At 43.0% G+C, this 21,294-nt stretch overlaps 1 protein-coding gene across 1 annotated transcript; it reads right to left on the bottom strand.

The window, feature by feature from the left end:
* Positions 1-11,821: 11,821 nt before the first annotated feature.
* LOC110885292 (two pore calcium channel protein 1A) lies at positions 11,822-18,466 on the bottom strand. Its single transcript, XM_022132971.2, has 24 exons — positions 18,098-18,466; positions 17,608-17,751; positions 17,406-17,513; positions 17,221-17,316; positions 17,018-17,148; positions 16,874-16,934; positions 16,628-16,794; positions 16,075-16,180; positions 15,925-16,002; positions 15,796-15,857; positions 15,539-15,611; positions 15,332-15,397; positions 15,110-15,250; positions 14,914-14,971; positions 14,658-14,765; positions 14,196-14,259; positions 13,947-14,115; positions 13,802-13,866; positions 13,609-13,699; positions 13,455-13,541; positions 13,302-13,373; positions 12,546-12,577; positions 12,355-12,459; positions 11,822-12,061 (listed from the first exon to the last, which is right to left on the bottom strand). The coding sequence occupies exons 1-23, from the start codon at positions 18,227-18,229 to the stop codon at positions 12,372-12,374; spliced, it is 2,199 nt and encodes a 732-aa protein (XP_021988663.1). The 5' UTR covers positions 18,230-18,466; the 3' UTR covers positions 11,822-12,061; positions 12,355-12,371.
* Between the last annotated feature and the right edge of the window lie 2,828 nt (positions 18,467-21,294).

Genomic DNA, 21,294 nt, shown 5'->3' with positions numbered 1-21,294 from the left:
CGAGAAGGCCGGAATGTGACTGGAAAGACGAGCAAGTCGTCTTTCCAAAAGTCCGAGGCGGACCGCGCGATAGGCGCGCCGTCGTTATTTCAGGCCAACTGGCACATTACTGCACCGAGCGTCTATTCATAGACCCGGGCAGTACATCTGATATAATCTACAAACAATGCTTCAACCAGTTCGACCAGGAGGACAAAGATCGGTTGCAAGCAGTAGATTACCTGTTAACCGGGTTCGCAAGGGAAACTGTCTTTCCCCTGGGCCAGATTACTTTTCCTGTGCGTCTTTCCAGCGGAAATCGCACAAGAACAGAAGAGGTAAACTTCATGGTTTTACCTCACACCTCCAGATATGACGTACTCCTCGGGAGAGAATCCCAAGGAGATTTCAATATGATTACATCCGTCCCCCACTCTGCGGTTGGTTTCCCAACCGAATCGGGGGTCGCGATAATCTATGCCCGCAGGGACGTCATGATGTCGGACGAAGTACGTCCGACCAAGGTCGCAAGGCCCACTCCCAACGACCAACCAGAAAAATGGGTTCTCAACGCGAGATACCCAGAACAAAAGGTCACATTGGGTCACGCCTTATCCCCAACCACCAAAGCGCAACTGAAGCAGCTTCTCTTCAGGAACCAAGACATCTTCGCGTGGACACCCGCAGACATGACCGGGGTCCCACGTGATATTGCGCAACATCACTTGAATACCTTGCCAGGTATTAAGCCAGTGATCCAAGGCCAACGCCACCTTGGGTCAGCTAAAAATCAGGCGATGCAAGAGCAGATCGAAGAACTGCTCTCCGCAGGCATCCTGCGGGAAGTCAAATACCAGACTTGGTTATCCAACCCAGTCATGGTAGAGAAACCTTCCGGAGGCTGGCGCATGTGCGTCGATTACAAAGACCTTAACAAAGCCTGCCCCAAGGATTGTTACGCGCTTCCAGAAATCGACGAAAAAGTCGATAATCTCGCACCATTCAGGTGGAAGTGTTTCCTCGATTGCTACAAAGGGTACCATCAAGTACAAATGGCAATGGAGGATGAAGACAAAACGGCATTCCGGACTCCCACCGGAAATTACTGTTATACAAAGATGCCGTTTGGGTTGCGCAACGCGGGCTCAACCTACCAAAAGTTGATGAACGACACTTTCCGCGGCCAAATAAGCAAAAGTGTCGAAATCTACATGGACGACCTGGTCGTCATGAGCATGGAAGAGGATACCATGCTCACAGATATTGAAAGAACATTCCAAACTCTGCGCAGCGTTAACATAAAGCTCAATCCCGGGAAATGCTCGTTTGGAATGGAAAAAGGCAAATTCCTTGGGTTCATCGTGACTAAAGATGGATTCAAGGTAAACCCGGAGAAAGTCCAGGCGATCGAGCGCATGCCATCGCCTTCATCGATGAAGGATATGCAACGGCACTCAACAGATTCTTAGCCAACCATGGAGCTAAGTCTTATCCGTTCATCAAGACCCTGCGAAGCTGTTCAAAGAAAGAACAATTCCAGTGGACGGCAGAGGCTGAACAGGCCTTCCGGGAAATGAAGGAGTGTTTGATACAACTCCCAACTCTAACCGCACCACGCAAAGATGAGCCACTCATATTATACCTATCCGCCGCGGATAACGCGGTGGGTGCGGTATTGATAGTGGAGCGAAAGGGGGTTCAAACACCCATATATTACATCAGCAAGATGCTCAACGACCCAGAGACGAGATACTCAATAATGGAGAAATTGGTGCTAGCATTAGTGCACGCTTCAAGACGGTTGCGACGCTACTTCGTAAACCACGTCATCACAGTGCTCACCAATTACAGGATCGGCCCGATCCTATCCAAACCTGACATTTCTGGGAGATTAGCAAAATGGGCAATCGAGCTGGGCGCGCACACGATACACTATAAACCGCGCCCCGCGATTAAAGGCCAGATCTTAGCTGATTTCGCCGCCGAAGTACCGGTGAGTCGCATCCAAGAATGCGAAGAAGCACAAACTCCTGCACCAACGCCACCCTCCTCAGAGACATGGGCACTATTCACAGATGGTGCCTCCAACGAGGAAGGTGCGGGTGCAGGTCTGCGACTCGTCAGCCCTGACGGCCAAGAGCTTACATATGCAATCCGCCTCGAATTCAAAAGCACAAACAACGAGGCAGAATACGAAGCCCTGTTAGCGGGACTACGTTTAGCAGTCAAAATCGGCGTGCAACATCTGGAAGCACACGTCGATTCCTTGTTAGTTGCAGGACAAATACGCGGCGACTATGCCGCAAAAGGGGATATCATGATCCTCTACCTCGAGCAAGGCCTGCAACTAATATCCAAATTCGCTTCGTTCAATATCCGCCATATTAACCGAAGCGAAAACAAGTCCGCAGATGCACTATCAAAACTTGCATCTACCAGCTTCCAACACTTGGCAAAGGAGATACGCATCGAAATCCTGCAAAATCCTTCGGTACCCCTGCGCCAAGTCAACGTCATTCAATACGGTTCAACATCATGGATGACACCTATTATCGCATATCTACAATCAGGTGTGACTCCCGAAAGCAAATCAGAAGCACGCAAGCTACAATACAAAGCGTGCCATTATCAAATGGGAGACGGTATCTTGTACCGCAAATCATACCTCGGGCCACTACTACGATGCGTCAACCCCCAGGATGCCACATACCTCATCCGAGAGATACACGAGGGCATATGTGGCATACATGCTGGACCACGCATGGTAGTGGCGAAAATCATGAATGCCGGGTATTACTGGCCTGGCATGCACCTGGACGCCATCAGAGAGTTGCGCAAGTGCATCGACTGTCAACGTCATGCTCCAAAAACCTTGCGGCCAAAGAACAACTTAGTCCCCGTGACAACCGCATGGCCCTTTCAGAAATGGGCAATTGACGTTGTGGGACCATTCCCTGACGCTCCGGGTGCGGTCAAATTTATCATAGTAGCGGTTGATTACTTCACAAAATGGGTAGAAGCGAAACCACTCGCCTCAACCACCGCTATGATAACAAGAAAGTTCATTTGGGAACACATCATCTGCCGTTTCGGTTTACCAATGTGCATTGTCACCGATAACGGCACCAACTTCGCTGCCGACGAATTTCAGAAATGGCTAAAAGAACTACATATTGAGCACATATTCTCATCAGTCCCACACCCGCAAGGGAACGGCCAAGTTGAGAGTATCAATAAAAGCCTAGTCGAAGGGATCAAGGCGCGGTTGGGAACGGCCAGGCGTGGCTGGGTCGATGAACTCCCAAGTATCTTATGGGCTCACCGTACAAGCCCAAAAACAAGCAATGGGGAAACACCCTTCAGCCTAGTCTACGGTTCAGAAGCGGTGATCCCCGCAGAAGTAGGTCTCCCCTCTCCTAGAATGTTGGCTATTGAAAAACTAGACAACAACATGGAACGCAGGATCGATTTGGACCTCTTGGAAGAAAGGCGCGAAAACGCTGTCATCAATGAGGCCAAATATAAATCCAAACTTGAAAAGTACTACAACTCGCGCGTCCGCGTTTGTACTTTCAACCCAGGAGACTACGTCCTACGCGACAATGAGGCATCTAATGCCGAGCGCCCAGGCAAACTTGCCCCCAAGTGGGAAGGACCCTACCTCATCAAAGAGGTCTTAGGGAAAGGCGCGTACAAATTACAAACGCTAGAAGGAGAACCTATCGCACGAACATGGAATGCTCAACAGCTTCGACGCTGTTATATGTAAGCCATGTTCTTACATTTCTCTATGTAACCTATCCGGCCGCAGGCTATTTGCAAATAAATAAATAAGCAATTTTAAACATTATTGTTTGTTATTACTATTACAAATGCGTGTTCCACTTTGCGGTATCCCAAAAACAGATTGGCAAAATCTTCATTCGCGATACCCATACAAAGTGGTAACCACACACGAATATTGTAATAGGCCAGCAGAAGGTAAAAAGACTTACGTATTTATCCGGCCGGATAAACAAGTTTTTTTTTTAACACAAAACACAATTCCTGAGCCCAAAAAGGCAAACAATGGAATTGACGCGTACTCATACGACAAACGTATGGAGTACACTTGACCCCATTCACAAATGGGTACAGTTCCGTATACAAGCTTTTACAAAGCTTACACAATTCTAAAACCCTAACGCGGTAAATAACAGAATTGACGCGTCCTCATACGAAAAAAAGTATGGAGTCTACTTGACCCCATTCACAAATGGGTAGAGTTACGCATACATACGTTCAGACATGCAAGAATTAAAAACACTTGTACAAACTGAACAAAAAACTTTATATTCAAAAAAATTCAAGCACCCACGTGATGCTTAATGAATTTACATAAAGTTCCTATTCTATACAAGAGGAACACAAAAAGAAGGCACACTAGCCAACCTAGACCCTATTTTGTACCGCTGGTTCCCGCATCTCCACCGGCACCACCAGCGGGTTCTTCCTCTTCCGCATCCGGATAAAGCATCCGCAAGCGATCAACATAGTCCGCAGCCTCCAAACAATTGTCCAGTTCCTCTACACAGGCAAGGGACGTATCATAAAAGGAGACTTCGACCGCCTTAAGAAGCGACTCGGTGTCCACACCATGGAACCCGGATCGCTTATCAGTATAACCGCCCGCGGATAATACATTAATATGCGCAATGCAGCGGTTATAACCAGCTTTAAAACCAGCATCGCGCGCACGTTCCTTAACCAGGTCCAAACCAGATGCGGTCTCAGGGGCATTCATGATAGCCTCAACAATCTGCAATAAAAGGATCATAAGTCTTGGATGCTAATCCAAGCAAATGTAAAAGCAACGGATACTTACACGCGCGATACCGTGAGTCCGCAACCACTCACGGTCAGCCTTCAGCTGGTCAAAAGAGGACACCAAGGCATCCTTGGCCTCAACAGCGGCATCAGCCCGCTCCTCCGCAACCGACACGCGGGCAGTAAGGTCTGTAACCGCGACCTCCCGGGCTTGAACCTCAGCCTGTCACAAAACAGCAAACAGTTCACTCGATAAACATTTTCAAAACAATAAAGGAAATATACAACAGAGGTAACGAAACATACCTGAAGGCTGGCAACAACTTTATCCAAACGAATGCGCTCCGCATTCGCCTCTTCAAGAGCCTTAGAAGAGCGGCTCTCCTTCTCTTCGGCCTCTTCAAGGGCCTTTGCAGCACGCGCCCCGGCTTCCTTGGCCTCTTCAAGCGCCTTTAGGACCTCGGCCTTCGCCTGCTGCGCTTTCACAGCAATGGCCTCTGCTGCAGCTTTTTCTTTACCCAAGGCAACGTTCGCTGCCTTGGCATTCGTCAACTCCTGCCGAGCACGAAACAGGGTGTCATTCTGCTTCGCCCAAGATTCATTCCACTTCTTGCGCTCATTGGAATACTTTTCATTCCAACTCTTGCGTTCATCAGAAAGAAGTTTGGCAAGAGTACGAACCTGTTTCAGCTGAGCAGCGGCAGCCCACTCCGAGGTTTGCTTCTCCTTCTCAAAAGCAGCTCTATCCTTCTCTAGCTGCTCCGCACCCGCACGAGCAGCCTCGACCAACTTCTCCGCTTCAGCCCGCATGCGAGCAGTTTCTTCCTCGCGGCGGCCCAACACCTTGTAATCTTCCAAAATGGCATTCGCCACAATGGAAGATCCTATTAACATTGTTGAGAGCTGGTTTATACGCAGCTCACGAGGTGCGGCATGGGCACGTTCAACTTCGAATGGGGTGCCCAGACCACCCAGAATCTCCTTACATGCCGAAGGGTCGTTGGAAATATCATCCCCCTGCATAACAGTCCAGGGGTGTCGGTGATACACAGTACTACGACCCTGGGTATAGGTGCGGTAGTAATACTCCAATTCAGACTCCCCAGGCTGAATTGGAGGCCCATCATCACCCGCACCACCGGCAGACGAGCCGGTACCTCTCTCACCAGCAGGAGACTTCCGCGGCTCAGCATCCTGCTGCCGCACCTCAGCATCAGACTTCTGCTTACCAGTATCTGAAAACCTCAAGTCCAATCCATCACCCTCATTAGGAGAGATCAGATTGTCTGAGGAATCCACAGTGTCGAATATCTGGTCAGCAGTCGTTTCCACCGTCTTCTCCAAGGGGGGATCGCGAACCGGCCCAACAAAAGGGGCCGTAGGCTCCTTGGGCACGACAGTCTCCTTCGATACCCCCGCACCCGCAGCAGCGGTATGCAGAGGAGACGAAGGGAAGTCAAAGAAAGAATACCCTGCATCTCGGGATTCTGCAACACAAAGAGCATCAATGGTTATTCCCACCTATTGTACATACAAAACAATGAAAAGGGATATACTTACCAGCAGCAACTGCAGGTTTCTTTTGCGCCGGAGCAACTCTCTTGGTCTGCAGTCTCCGACGCTTCGGTTCACCACCACCAGCAGCCTTCTGCTCTGGTCCTCTTTTCTCACCAACAACGGGGGGAACCACAGCAGTTCCACCCGCAGCCGCACCACTACCTATAACACCCAAACCCTCAAGGGTGTCAGATACTACCACGTAATCGGTATATCCGCGATAACAAGATCGATAGGTACCTGCGGCTTCAGAAACTGAAGAAGGGGCAACTGAGCCTTCAGAACTCCCCTTGCCACGACCCCGCGCGGTTTTCTTCACCGGTTTCTTCTCCGCATTCTTTTTGGGAATGCGCTTCTCAAACTTTCCCAAATCCGCAAGGATACCTGGATTGACACAATCAACAAAACCAGTCAAAACGATAAACTGGAAAAACAAATGCAACGTACGACCTACCTCTTGCGTCTCCCAGCACCGGGGCATCCAGCACCGCATGCGACGGTACGCGGAAGTTGCTAAGAATTTCAAGGTTGAAGCCTTTCTTCAGCTCAACCGCAATAAGTTCAACCCGGCCCTCGAAATCGGGCTCAAACATTCTCCACAAGCCAACCGCATCCGCTGATACATGCATGCAGGTTACTACAAGGCTTAGGAAATAAGGAAAATAACAAAGTGTAAAGAGCTTACCACCACTCTTTTCCCGCAAAACGGGCCTTGCCTTCCTATCTGGTCTCGTGAGCATCATCCGCAATACCCACAGTTGATTGTTATCCAACTTCTTGAGTTCAATAGGCCGCAGCCTAGAGAACCAGTCCACGGTCTTTGCGGTGGCAACAGGAATATCTTCATCAGAAACTCCAACGTTGACATTCCTGAAAGACATGCTGGCATAGACCGCACAGGCTTTCACATAGAAGAACCTCTTCTTCCAGCCTGTCACACCCTTAGGAGGCGTCATCAACTTCAAGCTCCCATGCCGTTGAGTAAACGAGAAAAAACCGGTGTTCACCGTCAACTGGTAGAAACGCCGGAAATTTTCCACTGTAATGGGCAAGCCATGGGCACGGAATGTATATTCAAAGTTCCTAATTCGGAACATTCCAAAGGGACTAAGTTGGGAGATATGGAGATGATAATACTCCAATACCTCCGCAACAAACACCGTCACCGGCAACCTAAGGTTGCCGTCGTGGAAAAAATCAGCCCACAAGGTTATATAACCGGCCGGAGCATCGGCACCGGTATCCCCCTCTTGTGGGTAGGTGGCATCCCAATCGTCGGCCATCTGCACAGTGGCCATCAGGAGTTTAAAACCACTCTTTGACCACTTCAACACCGGTAACCCACCACCGGGAACGTCAACGTCATCATCTTCGTCTTCATCAGCCGCTACTACCGGCTGTTCAGGGTTTTCACCCTCCACATTATGTGGCCTTGATGGTTCAGCCATCAGATATAACAGAGAAACAGACGACAGTGAGTGGAAAAACTAAAAACCTCACCGGAACTTCAAGAAATATCGTCGGAGAAGACAAAGAAAAGATTTTCTCTCACCGGCAAATTTTTGAAATTTCGAACAAGTGAGGGGAAACCACGAACGGTTTCCCCTTATATACCCATCGCAATTAATGCGGAGGGAGAAAACAAATCATCACGTTCAAAAAGAGCGAATCGTATGACACCACGTGTCAAGCGCCGTTTTCGCTGACGGTTATCACGCGCGCGTGGCCGCCCACGCGCCTGACAAAAGAGACGTTTACACTCTTTGCTACAGTGCATTTAATGCCTCGGGCAGTGCAAACGTCCTTTCATTTCAGCACATGCCAGGAAGATCTCACCAACTTCCACCAACTCACACGTGAGATCAGCCACGTATGCAACAAAAAGCGACTACATTATCCAATTATAAGCGGCATGCGGTTTCTCTGGTATACCGCACCATAACCCATATCGCATGTCGTTTTTTAACATACCCCTAAAAATAGGTAAAAATATATATCTCTACACTATAAGGGGGTATAATACCTATCCGCACTACCCACGAGCACACGTGGAATTTGCGGACATGACACACACGAGCCCGTTCAGGTGTGTCAGATGCTCAGAACCAGCGTTGTCCATTGGATTGAACCGCATCTCAGACACAGGTAAACCGCATTGCCTTCATTCTCTTCAAGCTTCAAATCCCTCCTGTCCGGTTCACAACCGCAGAGGGTACACGAACACCTTCTTTAACAAAAGGAAGGAAGGGAATGTACGCGAACGCACATCAGCAACCCTGTCTCCTGAACCTTCAAGAGCTACATCCAAGCAACACACCCGCTTCGAGCGAATATGGGAATGCAACACCGCAGACACTCATGAGTAGCTGCGGACATAACCATAGCTTCCGCAGACTGGTTGCTACGGAAGAGCCAACGTAACTCCACATCACCGAGCGAAGCTACTTCAAGGCGAACTCGGTATTGGAGCGGGAAGGTAAGTGGCTCCAAAACGAACGCAGATAAGCGATCTAAACGAGCCCTTGTCGAACAGCAAGCGTCCGAACAGCGGTAACAAGTCTGCTTATGACTTTGTTTGCCCGCCTATGGGCCGCATAGAATAAACAATGGTGGGCATACCCTTGCCTATGACCATGTTTATTTACCCATAGTACAAATCTACATTGTTCGACCAAACATGGCCAACAATGACGCAACGAGGTAACCGCAAAGGACGTGCGGTTACTAGAGAGCTATGACGACAAACACGAAAACCCAACAAAAAAAGGATCGTCATCTCACGACTATATGCTGAACATAGAGCTCGAGCAAAGCACTTACAAGCATCAACTACTTTTGATCCAGATCTCAGAGATTGATCAAAAAATTTCTTTTCTTCTTCATGCACCAATTCAACAATTGGTTTGAAGAAAAGACCACCTTTCAGAGGTGGGAAACCTCTGCATACCTTCAAACCACCATCTCAGAGGTTGGTTCGAAGTTTGTGCAACATTACTAACAAAGTCTCCAAGAGACCTTCGGCACAACAACAGGTGGCAAGCCACCTGGTGACATAAATCGGCTGAGAATTTCGCATCAGACGAGATTCCTTCACCGATACGGAAGAGGCGTCAGATGACCCTTCCAGACCTCCAGCTTGATTTACATACAGAAAAGACCACACATGGTCTAGGATCTTCTCCAGACTGCAAACTACCTTCCAAACACCATAGTCCAGTACTCCTCCCACATACAACTTGTATGTGGCAGCAACACTAGACTGGGGGGACTTGAAGGGGTATGGTCCCAGATCTCGCGTCAGCATCGACCGCGAGTGACCATTACCCTTATCAAAACCCCCACTAGCTAACAACCTACTTGTGCCCATGCGAGAACGCGTCGGCACAAGGGTTGAATCCAATCTATCTAGTAACGAAGGAGGACTTGCATGGAACATGAGAACGGTAGAGTGATGCGACATAGCATCACATCTGGTGTATGAAAACGGAAGTATTCACAGCGATGCGGCATCGCACCGCATCCAGTGAACACTTCTATCAATACAAGAAAGCCTTACCTTAGGCATAGAAGAAGATGAACGTAACGGTGCGGCTGACACCGCACCATATGGGCATTTTCGTCACGACAAGGGATGCAGGCGAATAGTCTCCGCGGACGACGATGCGGCTAGCACCGCATCTCGCGTATTCCTTGATCACAAGTAGGAGACGCGGTAACTTCAGATGTTACCGCACGTAGCGATGCGGCTTGCACCGCATCCTATGCACTCAACAAGTGGGACTGACACCACAGTGCAAGTGGCACCAATGGCAGTTACCTGTCAGAGCTACGTAAGCAATGGACTGACGTGGCGTAACCTCCACAACCGACAAGCCTGACACACCTGCAAAGGTGCAGCACGTCGTCAGTCCATCCATCATCATCCTCCTTCACTCCTCGGCTATAAATACCAACCCCAAACCAGGTTTGAGGTATCTCTTCACAACTCTCTCACTACTACTACTATCTTACTTTGCTTCCCAAGCAAACTACTGATTCTCACGCCGGAGAGTGGTAACAAGGAGCACCCCCCACCCCATCCTCCTTGTTACGAGTCACGGCTTGTTTCCTTGTGCAGGAGATCAACCACCGGTGATCCAGCCAGCGATCCTCGAGAGGAAGGGATTAACCCTTCTTGACGAGACCAGTGTGTTAACCCTGCCCGGTTAACCATTGTTTCATCAACCCGGTTCCTACCCGGAACCGAATCCTCCCAGGAATCGGTTCCTCCGTAACCAAGCAATATGTTTGTCTTTCTTTTTAAATTACATAAAACATACATAAAATTAGATAAAACCTACATAAAATTAGAACCGGTTACATTACATAAAACACTAAACATTTATTTAACAACTAAACATAACTTAACTCCTAAACATTCGAAGAACCGGTTCCGGATGCTTCACCAACTTCATTTTTCTTCGCCTTTGTAACCGGACAATGACGACTAGTGTGTTTCTTTTAACGTGGAGTTGGCCGTAGCCTCATGAATTTGCCATATGCTTTGCACCGTGCCATCTCGTGGCTATCGCTCATTAAGCACAAATCAAAGTGCTTCCAAACTGTGGGGTTTCTCTTTGTTTCCAAAACCATAACGACCTCATCGTTGCACCCCATTGGAATCGATTTGAAGGTGTAAGTGATATATAGAAACAAACCGATTCCTACATGTTTTGAAATGGCCATTAATCGGTTCTAACGACATTATAGCCGTTGGAATCGATTCCTACAGGTTTTGCAGCTTTTTCATTTGAATTCTCCGAAGGAACCGGTTCTTCCGAGGAACCGGTTACAACCCTACCCGGAATCGGTTACTATCGGTTCTAATATTAATGGTCTAAAACCGGGCAGGAACTAGAACCGGTTCCTACAAGAACCGGTTCCATTCACACTTATTCAAGAACCGGGTACGGTTAGGAACCGGTTCCAGGTATAAAAAAACCCGATATGCCCATCTTACCTGTAGAGGTCGTGTATCCTATTTTGATTACTACCCTTTTTATTTTCCTCTTGAGCCATTTATTTTTTTTCTTTTTCTTTTTATTTATTCTTTTTAAAACTCAACTTTTGGACTTGAAAACTCGTGTATCCTTGGACGACATCGGTATCTTACCATCACTATATTACGTTGACGACGATGGGTACACTTGCCCAACTTGAGTTTAGTGTGATCGTATTATATCGGGTTTTTGTAAATATTAAAACTTGAACTAGTACATAAAACAACCTAAAATTGAATCTGACAAAGAAATTAGTTATTAAAGTTCTTGGTTTGATGTTTAGTATTTTATTTTTTATAATATATATAATTTTTATATCTATTTTTTAATTCTCCTCGGGCTTGCGTTTTGGTTTGCCTAGTGAGGTGAAGGGTAAAGATCATGAGGCTCTATTCTTTTATTTTAAACCTTGATGCTAATAGCACAAAATCAAGTTCAACTTAGCAAAAGGACAAAATATATTAGGTAGAATATCGGCAAATGTTTGCAAAGTTGCTAAGTTCTGCTCAACAAATTTACTAGAATTTAAACACACATATTTTCAGCAGAATGAGTCTTCTGCTTCTGCTATTCACAGCATCACTAACTGAATGTTTATATAAACATCAAATCTGTCTAGGTACAGAAAAAAGGGAATCATAACTGCATTGTTTTGATTTACACCTGTTTGTGATCTCCACCTGTTAGAAAGAAAATTGGCATATATTATCATCACTGCCAAATGCAATAAACAAACTTGTGTTTTTCTTCATGGGTTAGATTGTAGCACTTTTGGTGTGGGTCAAAACGGGTTGGGTTTATTGACATGTAACTACATTTTTATGATTATTATTAGATAACTCGATTATTACAAATAAAATCGCTCTACATATATGGGCTTTGTCTCACTTATTGCATCGGATTCGTTTGACATAATGCATAACCCAATTCAACCCATTTAATAAGTAAATGATTTAAACTAGTAATTAATTACCTGGGAGATTTATATCTTCATGGAGAGGAAGGTGGGGAATGATGCAGCTCTGAGCTCAGCATGTGGTGAAGTAGCATATCAACTCTCTGACTGCGCGTCTTTGTGCTGACACGTCAAAAGAAAAATTTACAGCATGTTAGAAATAAATAATTAACATGTAATCGGAAGTGACCATGTAATGTAATACTTACCCCATGTTACGCCGTCCCCTTACTCCAATTTTCTGGATTTTCATGTACAAAGGAAATGTTAAACACATATGACAAAATCGGATTTAATTGCTCGAGGATATGAAAATCTCAAATTATCGAGGCTTCTTAACAATTAACATGGCTGTGGTCATCTTTAGTGAATATGAAATGTCATCATTTCAAATATATACATGTGTGTGTGTGTGTGTGTGTTGGGGCAAGTTGAGAACCTCACGAACTGGACAAGGCTATAGTGCTTCAATGAAAATGATGACGCTTCAATGAAAATAATGAAACCGAAGAAAAAAAATGGTTTATTTCTCTCTTCTTCTATCTTTCTTTGATTTTATCTCCTCTGTCCTGGATTTATTATATTTCAAAAGGTATAATAATGTGCACATGTGCAATTAGAGTACATAGACATGAGCATGTAGTGTAAACTGTATATGCACAATGCTATCAACTACCATATTCTTAAAAAATAAATCTACATTAAAATCCACATAGGCAGTGATTCAGCTGACCCGTGTTGAGCATCAATCCAAAAAATATTCTTCACTCGTTTGCTTAACCCCAAATAATGAAAATCACATCAATTTTATTGTTGAGTTTTTTTTTTTTTTTTTTGTTTGCATAAGATTCAGCCAACCCGTGTTGAGTATGAGCTTCAAAACACTAAATTTGGACTTTTAACTGACAATGAATGATTATCATATAAAAGTTAGCATAGATAGTATTTGATTGAAGGTTACTAACCTTCCCTTCTTCTTCCTCAGGGCATTCAAGTTCTAACTCAGCAAAGAATGCCTCCAATACAAATGCTACAATCTGCAAAAAAAATACAACATTTTTAATCACAATACCAAGTAACAAGTAACAAAAATCTGCAGCTATCGAAATCTTACTCACCAAGTTGAGGAGGAACAAAACTGTTATTAGATAGAAGCTGACAAAGTAGGCATAAGTCCAAGACGTTCCTGTCAATGCTACATAATCCTGAAACAGTCCACTAAAAATTTGAACCGATGAACCGACGACTAGTGTGCAAATGAAAGGGTCATACCTGCATCCAGATTTGCCAGTTTCCCATCACAAGCAAATTGAAAAGTGTCACCATACCATTGGGGAAGTCATTGAAATTAAATAACAAGTAACTGATTATTACTAAGTCAAGGGAAATTTACAAATGATCTTCGAGCTAAACTAAGATGTTAGGCGAAAGGAGTTAGTAAAAACTAATGTAGATTGTAGGATACTCGCTATCAGCAAGATCTGTAGCTGGTAAATCTGGATTTCCAGCATTGACTATCCCACCAAAGATCTAGCACCCAAAAGAATAAAGTTGGTACAGATGAATGATACATGATGATATATTAATAAAACGAAAGATAAAATACCTACCTGTATGCCCAATGTACAGTAAATGCACATGACACAAAAGACGGTACCCAGGTATGGCATCAAACTTGGTATTAGAGTCAAAAATGTTGCAACAAAGGCTCGATACCTTTGAACATGCATCAACAGCCTGATCAATCTTAACATCCTTGCAATAAGAAGATAACGAATCCTGGAAACAATATTGTTTATCAGTACCACCATCTTCAAGACATACACATCTCATAAACTGAAAATTTGTTACATCCTTACCACTCCCCATTCGAAATAAATGTTAGCCCCGTTGGAGATACGAATGTTGCTGTTTCTCCAATAACTGACAACATCCACGAATATAAGTAAACACCCTATCAATAATAGACTCTTTTCAAAGCACCGTTTAGGGTTTTAATTTTTAGAGTTTTCTCACAAGGAGGAGTTTTCTCATGATATATATAGGGGCACGCTCAATACGGAACCAGTTTTAAGTATAGAACTGCATAAGTACTTGTGCGTTGTGATATAGCGGGAAAGAGAAAGAGAGGTGACCGCTTAATGTTTCACACTTATAACAACATACTATTCTCGCAGTTTTCTATTAAAGTTGGTTTTGTGTTTATAACACACACACTTCCATACAAATAAAAATAGAGTGTCTCCTATTTTAGTTAGAAATATAATATTTCACTTAAGTTCAATGTCTAAACATTGAAATAGGTGGATTGTGAAAGTTACCTATGACCCATGTGACGATAAAATCAAATTGGTTTTGGCTATCTTCCCAATAGTTTTCAAATCCATATGTATAAACTTTCAAAGCCATTTCAAGAACATAGATCCACCCTGCATGCAAAGAAATCATCAAGTTGCTATTACATGGACTAGTATATTACTTTCACGCAAAAAAAAAAAAAATGATCATATATGAAGAAAAAAATGAAACCATGGTAACAAGAATAGGAGATATAATAGCAATGTATTGTTTACTTACCGAAGACAAACTCCACCTTCTGCCAGAATTTCTGACCAGAGTTGTTTTGTATATCAAGCTGTCAAAGAAAGAGATGAAATTTATGAGACAGATTAAAGTAATAAAATAATATTGCCATGTTGGCAAACACTAACTATGGTAGAGTTAGCATTGGAGACTCATTTTCCAAAGCATTTGTTTCTCATGTCATACATACCGTTGTTTCAGTAATAACAGCAGCCAGATTCAAAAGGAGAACAAATGCAACTACATATCCGAACTTTGTGCTTTTTACAAAGTTTTTCAGTGCTTCAGATATTGAAGAATTGTAGAAGACAAACTTTTTTAGCCAAGGCTCCTGCACAACATCAAAGATCACTGAGTGAGACATTTTGTTTTACGCTTGAAAAAAAAGTGCTTCTCATAATCACCAACTTACCGTATCCTCCTTTTGAAATTTTAAGGCAATTGCATTGCAAAGATCATTAAATTCTTCTGCATTAATCTACATGTAAAAGATCATAATAGACTGAGACACCGACCATCGATTACCATACCAGTTAACAAATTAGAAAAATATAATAAAAGTTGCAAGTCCTAGCAACTCTATTGGAAATCCAACAAGAGTAAATTTATTAAACTATACCTTAAAATCACCACTGTCATCCAATGCGCTAAATATCAACTCAAAATCCTCTTTTGATATTTTTGGTAGTGTCCTGATAGAAGGTGCTTTTTAGTACTTATAAAGGTGCTTCAAACTTCGTATTCAAGAAATTGAAACCCGTAAGCAAATCTATAAAGATATTGCAAACAACGTTTCTACACCTTCATTCTAATAAATCCATAAGGAAAGAGCTAATATTCGTATCATTTCGACAAGTGAAATACAAAGGCCATTACCTGTAGTTATTTAATTCTTCAAACAATTCGATACATTGCTCCTTATCAAGATAGTCAGTACCCTGTTGAATTTGAAAGAAATCCCATAAGGGTAAAATTCAGTTGGAAACATTGATGACTCATACTCACCTTTTTAACAATGAGATCAAAGGCTCTCCTCAATATTCTTGTCCTCATTTCATCCTTTGAACAAACTTGTTTAACGAGCTGCGTTTAAGAGAGTCTTAACAAATAGATTGAATTTCAGACTTTCAGTTAGAGGGATCAAGCAGCGCATACCTCGGCTTTAAAGCTATCATATACGACAGCAAGAACCAGGTTTGTGACAAAGTAAACACCCAGAAGCACATATAGGACGAAAAAAAGCGAAGACCATCTTGATGATCTAGAAACAGGAGAAATACCAATTGCTAAACACATATTGAGTTAAACCACAAAGGTTTTGTGTAGCTTACAATTATCAACCAGGATATTACACATGAGTACCCTCTAGACTATGATAAATATAAATGGTAGGTAGTATATTGCAAGATTACAAACAAGTAACCAACTGGGGTAGCCCAGTTGGCCACCGACACCCACCTCTTCCCAGAGGTACCGGGTTCGAGTCTTGGGAGTGGCATATGTCGCCCAGGGTAAGAACTTGGCATGGGGAAGTCACCGCGGAGCTAGCTTGGTCGGGTAGCGGCTCCCGGAGTGAGATCACTCCGGCGGTTGGGAGGACCGTGCACTATCCCCCCCCCCCCCCCCCCCCCAAAGATTACAAACAAGCCTAGCTGTTAAAATGTAAATAAATATGTAAGCTTAAAGTTGAATATTGTGAGTGGCTCACTTGTAGGCAGGAATCCAAACGTCTGGATTGTTGGATGTGGTAAAAAGAACAAACATCTGGTACAAGGTAGCAGGGTAAGAAAGAAAGAGTGTAGTTCCCTGTTGGGTATCTTCAAAGATGACATAGGCTAACCAACTGGAGAACAGGAGAAACAGAAGCCACAAAGCCTGAAGTGAACACCACAAAACACCAATTGTCAGCAGCAAGCATCTCAAGGCATGTAAAGGTGTAATGATATTCACATACCAACACGTTCAGATATGTGCCAACCATTCCACCCAATACAACAAGGCTGTCTCGTAAGTCCCTAAGTCAACAAAACAAAATATCAAGTTATATTTACCAATTAACTAACTGTATGTATGTATGGTAGAGGAGATCATGTCATACCTGATATTCAAGATAAAGAAAACTACCCTGATATAAGGTGCAATCCTCAGTGGAAGAGAATAGATGGCCACTGGAGACAGATAGAGAATATCTACTACTAAATCAGCAGTAAGAATTAAGAGTGCTATCACCTGAATATATTCAACTTGTAATGGTTAGGTAACAAATTATATATAGCAATTCTTTTTCTTTATTTTGTGTACCTTTAGCTTATTAACATGGTTTTTCCAGTAGAGATATCCCCCTTCATACAAAATAGGAAATAAAGTATGCACCACAAGAATGATGAGGGTTACACCCTGCATAACAAAGTAAAGTAACATGGTTTTTCAACGTCATACATACATACATACATACATAGGTGATGAAATAAATGAAGGATAGAAACCTCAAAAGCAAGAGATTCTGCATTAGTCAAGTATGGAAGCTCCCCAAGATAATAGTAGTCCCTGTTACTGCAAGAAACCTGAGAAACAGAGCTACACCATAGCGGTTGCTGTTGCAGCAGGAAAATGAATGAAGGAAGGAAGGAATTAGGAAGTAGAATGATAAGAGAAACTGAAAATGAAAGAGGGGCTGGGCTGGCTAACCTCAAAGAAATTCAAAGCTATGAGTGCAAAATAATTAAGGGTCCATATTATGTCAAAACGAATGAATATGAAGTAAAACTTTGCAGCGGTTTCAATGTTTGGTAACTCAAGGATTTGCTCAGGTAGACCGCTTCCATCTTCAGCCTGGAAATGGAAAATTGTAGATTAAAATCTTTTGAATGAAGGAATGAACTAGTCAAAAATTGGTGGCCAGGCAGGCAGGGTATTTTGTATTAGTAGTGCTGCTGAGGTTGAAGGAAGGAATCTATCACTATCACAAAGTAGTAACTGGATGGAATCTCAGAAACAAAAGGTTATATATAATATATTCTCTGTTTCACTTTGAAGAAAAAGGTGATTCAAATTGAGAATCCATATGCCTAGAAAAGCGAGCAAAATTCAGTTGATCGGCAGTAAGTAATTAATACATACATACATACAGATAGGATTAGTGAAATTGGATTGGATAAAAACAAACAAATAAACTGACCAGATCAACGAGAGCGGCAGCCTTCTGATAAGGCGATCCGTAAGCGATGGCATCGGAGCGGCGATTAAAAGGTTTCCGGCCTGCTCTACTACTTTCTCCCCCCAGCAAAGGCTCAAACGCAGAAGAAGCCATCACTGATCTCTAACCTCTTCTTTCTTTCTTTCTTTCTGTCTGTCAAACACCATACATTATTATTATTATCATGTGGAGGAGGAGGTAGAACGTGACAACGACAGGTATTATGAGTTAGTTGGACCATTATTATAATAATATAAACTTGTCTTTTTTCCAATTTCTTTCTTTCTTTATACGTGGGTTATACGTGGGTGGAGGATTATGGTATGCTTTAGGTTTCTCACCTTGGGTATTATTTATGTCAAGGTTACCCACATTCTCTTTATGATTGGTAGCTGAGTATACTAACAATAAATCAGTACATAACTTTTTTTTTCCTAAATAGAGACTACAACTAAAACCTCACTCTTGTGTCATGACATAAAATTACTTTGAGTAAACTGTAATTTTACATCCTGTCGTTAGGGGTGATTAGCATCCTTACCCCCCCTAAGGAAATAATTGCAATTTTACCCCCTACTGTTTGCTGTTATGTTGCAACCTTATCCCTCGGCCTCAAATTTGTTGACTAATCTGTTGACTATAACTTGAAATGACTATAATGCCCTTTCATATTACCCCCTGTGTTTTTGTGCACTCTGTGATATTACCCCCTGCCACCACTGCCACCGCCATTCACCACCACAACCACCACTGCCACCTCTAGCCACCACCACAACTTAATATACCTTTCATATATAACACCACCACTACTTCCGTCACCGGAAACCTACAACTCCGGTCATCTTCTCCAACGACTGCCACCACTGCCACCTCTGCCACCTCCAGCCACCACCACAACCACCACTGCCACCTCCAGCCAAACCGAAGCTGCTTCATATCACTTTTCTTTTAATAAAATAACAGGACAAAAGCAATTTGCTCTAATTTCTTTTAACCAAATCGGAAACCTGCAGACGGGTGTTGTTGATTTCTGATTCACTTTGCTCTAATTTCTAATCTCTGAATAACAGTATTCTAAATTTCCGATTTCATCTTCAGCTTGTTCTGATTTCTAATTTCACCACTGGATAGCCATATTCTGGATAATGCACTCTGTTCTTCTGATGAGATTGACCTATTGCCGCAATTTCTGTTATCACAGGTTGCGTCTTCGAGAATGTCGTCAGGTATTAATAATACGATTATTATTACTATTTGTTATTTTTTATGGCAGCCGTGGAATTGGAAGAGAATGAATGAACGAATGATAAAAGAAAAGTGATATGAAGCAGTGATTCAAATATTCACAGGTGTCTTTCTTGTCACCTTCATTTTTTTACTCTTAAATAACAGCTTTAGTGATTCAAATGTAACTTCTGATGAGATTTTTCAGGCATCCATTTGGAGATATATTGTAAAGATTTGATCTATGAATCCAATCTTGTACCCAGTAAGCCCATGTGAGCTTTCTTGATCGTTTTATTGTATAAAGATTGAATCTTTATGTTTCTTGATTGATTATAATTTATACATCCATAAGAAATGTTTGGAACTCAAAGCAAGAAGGATCTATCTCTTGAAATTCAATCCCAAATACCCATCTTGAGACCAAGTATTCATGCCAGAAGGGCAAATATCACTGTGAAATTTCAAGATCTTTATGGGTTGGAGAAGATGACCGGAGTTGCAAGTTTCCGGTGACGGAAATAGTGGTGGTGTTATACATGAAAGGGATATTAAGTTGTGGTGGTGGCTGGAGGTGGCAATGGTGGTTGTGGTGGTGAATGGCGGTGGCAGTGGTGGCAGGGGTTAATATCACAGAGTGCACAAAACACAGGGGGTAATATGAAAGGGCATTATAGTCATTTCAAGTTATAGTCAACAGATTAGTCAACAAATTTGAGGCCGGAGGGGTAAGGTTGCAACATAACAGCAAACAGTGGGGGGGGGGGTAAAATTGCAATTATTTCCTTAGGGGGGTAAGGGTGCCAATCACCCCTAACCACAGGGTGTAAAATTGCAGTTTACTCAATTACTTATCTTTCAATTTAAGCAATGTATGGTCTTTAGTAAGATTTTGCAAAAGAAAGAAATGTCTCAAAACATCATCATTTTGCCCAAGTTCCTAGTTCCAATAATTTGCCCATGCATGTTGTGTGGGAAAGAAGAAAATAGATATAATATAGAGGCTAGTGTGTAATATGGTGTCCAATATAAACACCATCTTTGTGTAACTCTAATTTGGTTCAATACATTTTCTCAATACAATTCAAACCCCAATCACAGTGTTTATTCTCTATACCAGACAACATGGTATCAGAGCAGTGTCATGATTTTTGAAACCACATTGCTCATCATCAACAATCAAACTCAGACTGAAAAACCAGAAAATCAGAAATTAAACAAACCAGAAATCCAACCCTAAAACCTTCTGCATAACCGCAATCTCAATGAATTACTTGCACCAGTCTGATTTCCAAATCCATAACTGGTAATCAGACGGAACCATTGTTGCACCATTGTTGGAAATCCAACCCTAAAACCTTCTGCACAACCGAATCTCAATGAATTACTTGCACCAGTCTGATTTCCAAATCCATAACTGGTAATCAGACGGAACCATTGTTGCACCATTGTTGAACTGGTAATCAGACGGATTCCCATTGTTAGCCACAATCTGATTTCAAAATCCATAACTGGTAATCAGACCGCAATCGTTCAGAAATCCATTGTTAGCCGTAATCGTTTAGAAATCCATTGTTAGCCGCAATCTCGACTCTGTTTCTTGATAAATACGTTCATTTCAATCGCTCTTCAAATCTGTTTCAATCGCTCTTCAAACCTCTACTCTGTTTCGATCATGTGATGTGGCCAGCAGCTCTGTACGGTGATAAGTTTTAGGGTTTCAAAGATTTTTTAATTTGGTTCTCATCACCGCCGCTTGTTCTTTGATAAATACGCTAAAACCCTAGCCAATCCTTTCCATAATTTTGATAAATACTCTTTTTCCTTGATAAATACGCCCCTCACTTGATTCACGCCTAAATCCGTTGCACCTGTTACAGACTTTTGTCTTAAATCCACTGCATACTCAAATCTTGAACGCGAGTTCAAGTTGCCGGTGTATTTGATAAATACAC

The sequence above is a fragment of the Helianthus annuus genome, chromosome 10, assembly GCF_002127325.2.
Source record: "Helianthus annuus cultivar XRQ/B chromosome 10, HanXRQr2.0-SUNRISE, whole genome shotgun sequence".
In the NCBI taxonomy this organism is placed as follows: domain Eukaryota; kingdom Viridiplantae; phylum Streptophyta; class Magnoliopsida; order Asterales; family Asteraceae; genus Helianthus; species Helianthus annuus.
Note: the sequence above shows the minus strand (reverse complement) of the source record. Positions and strands in the feature narration are given on the sequence as shown.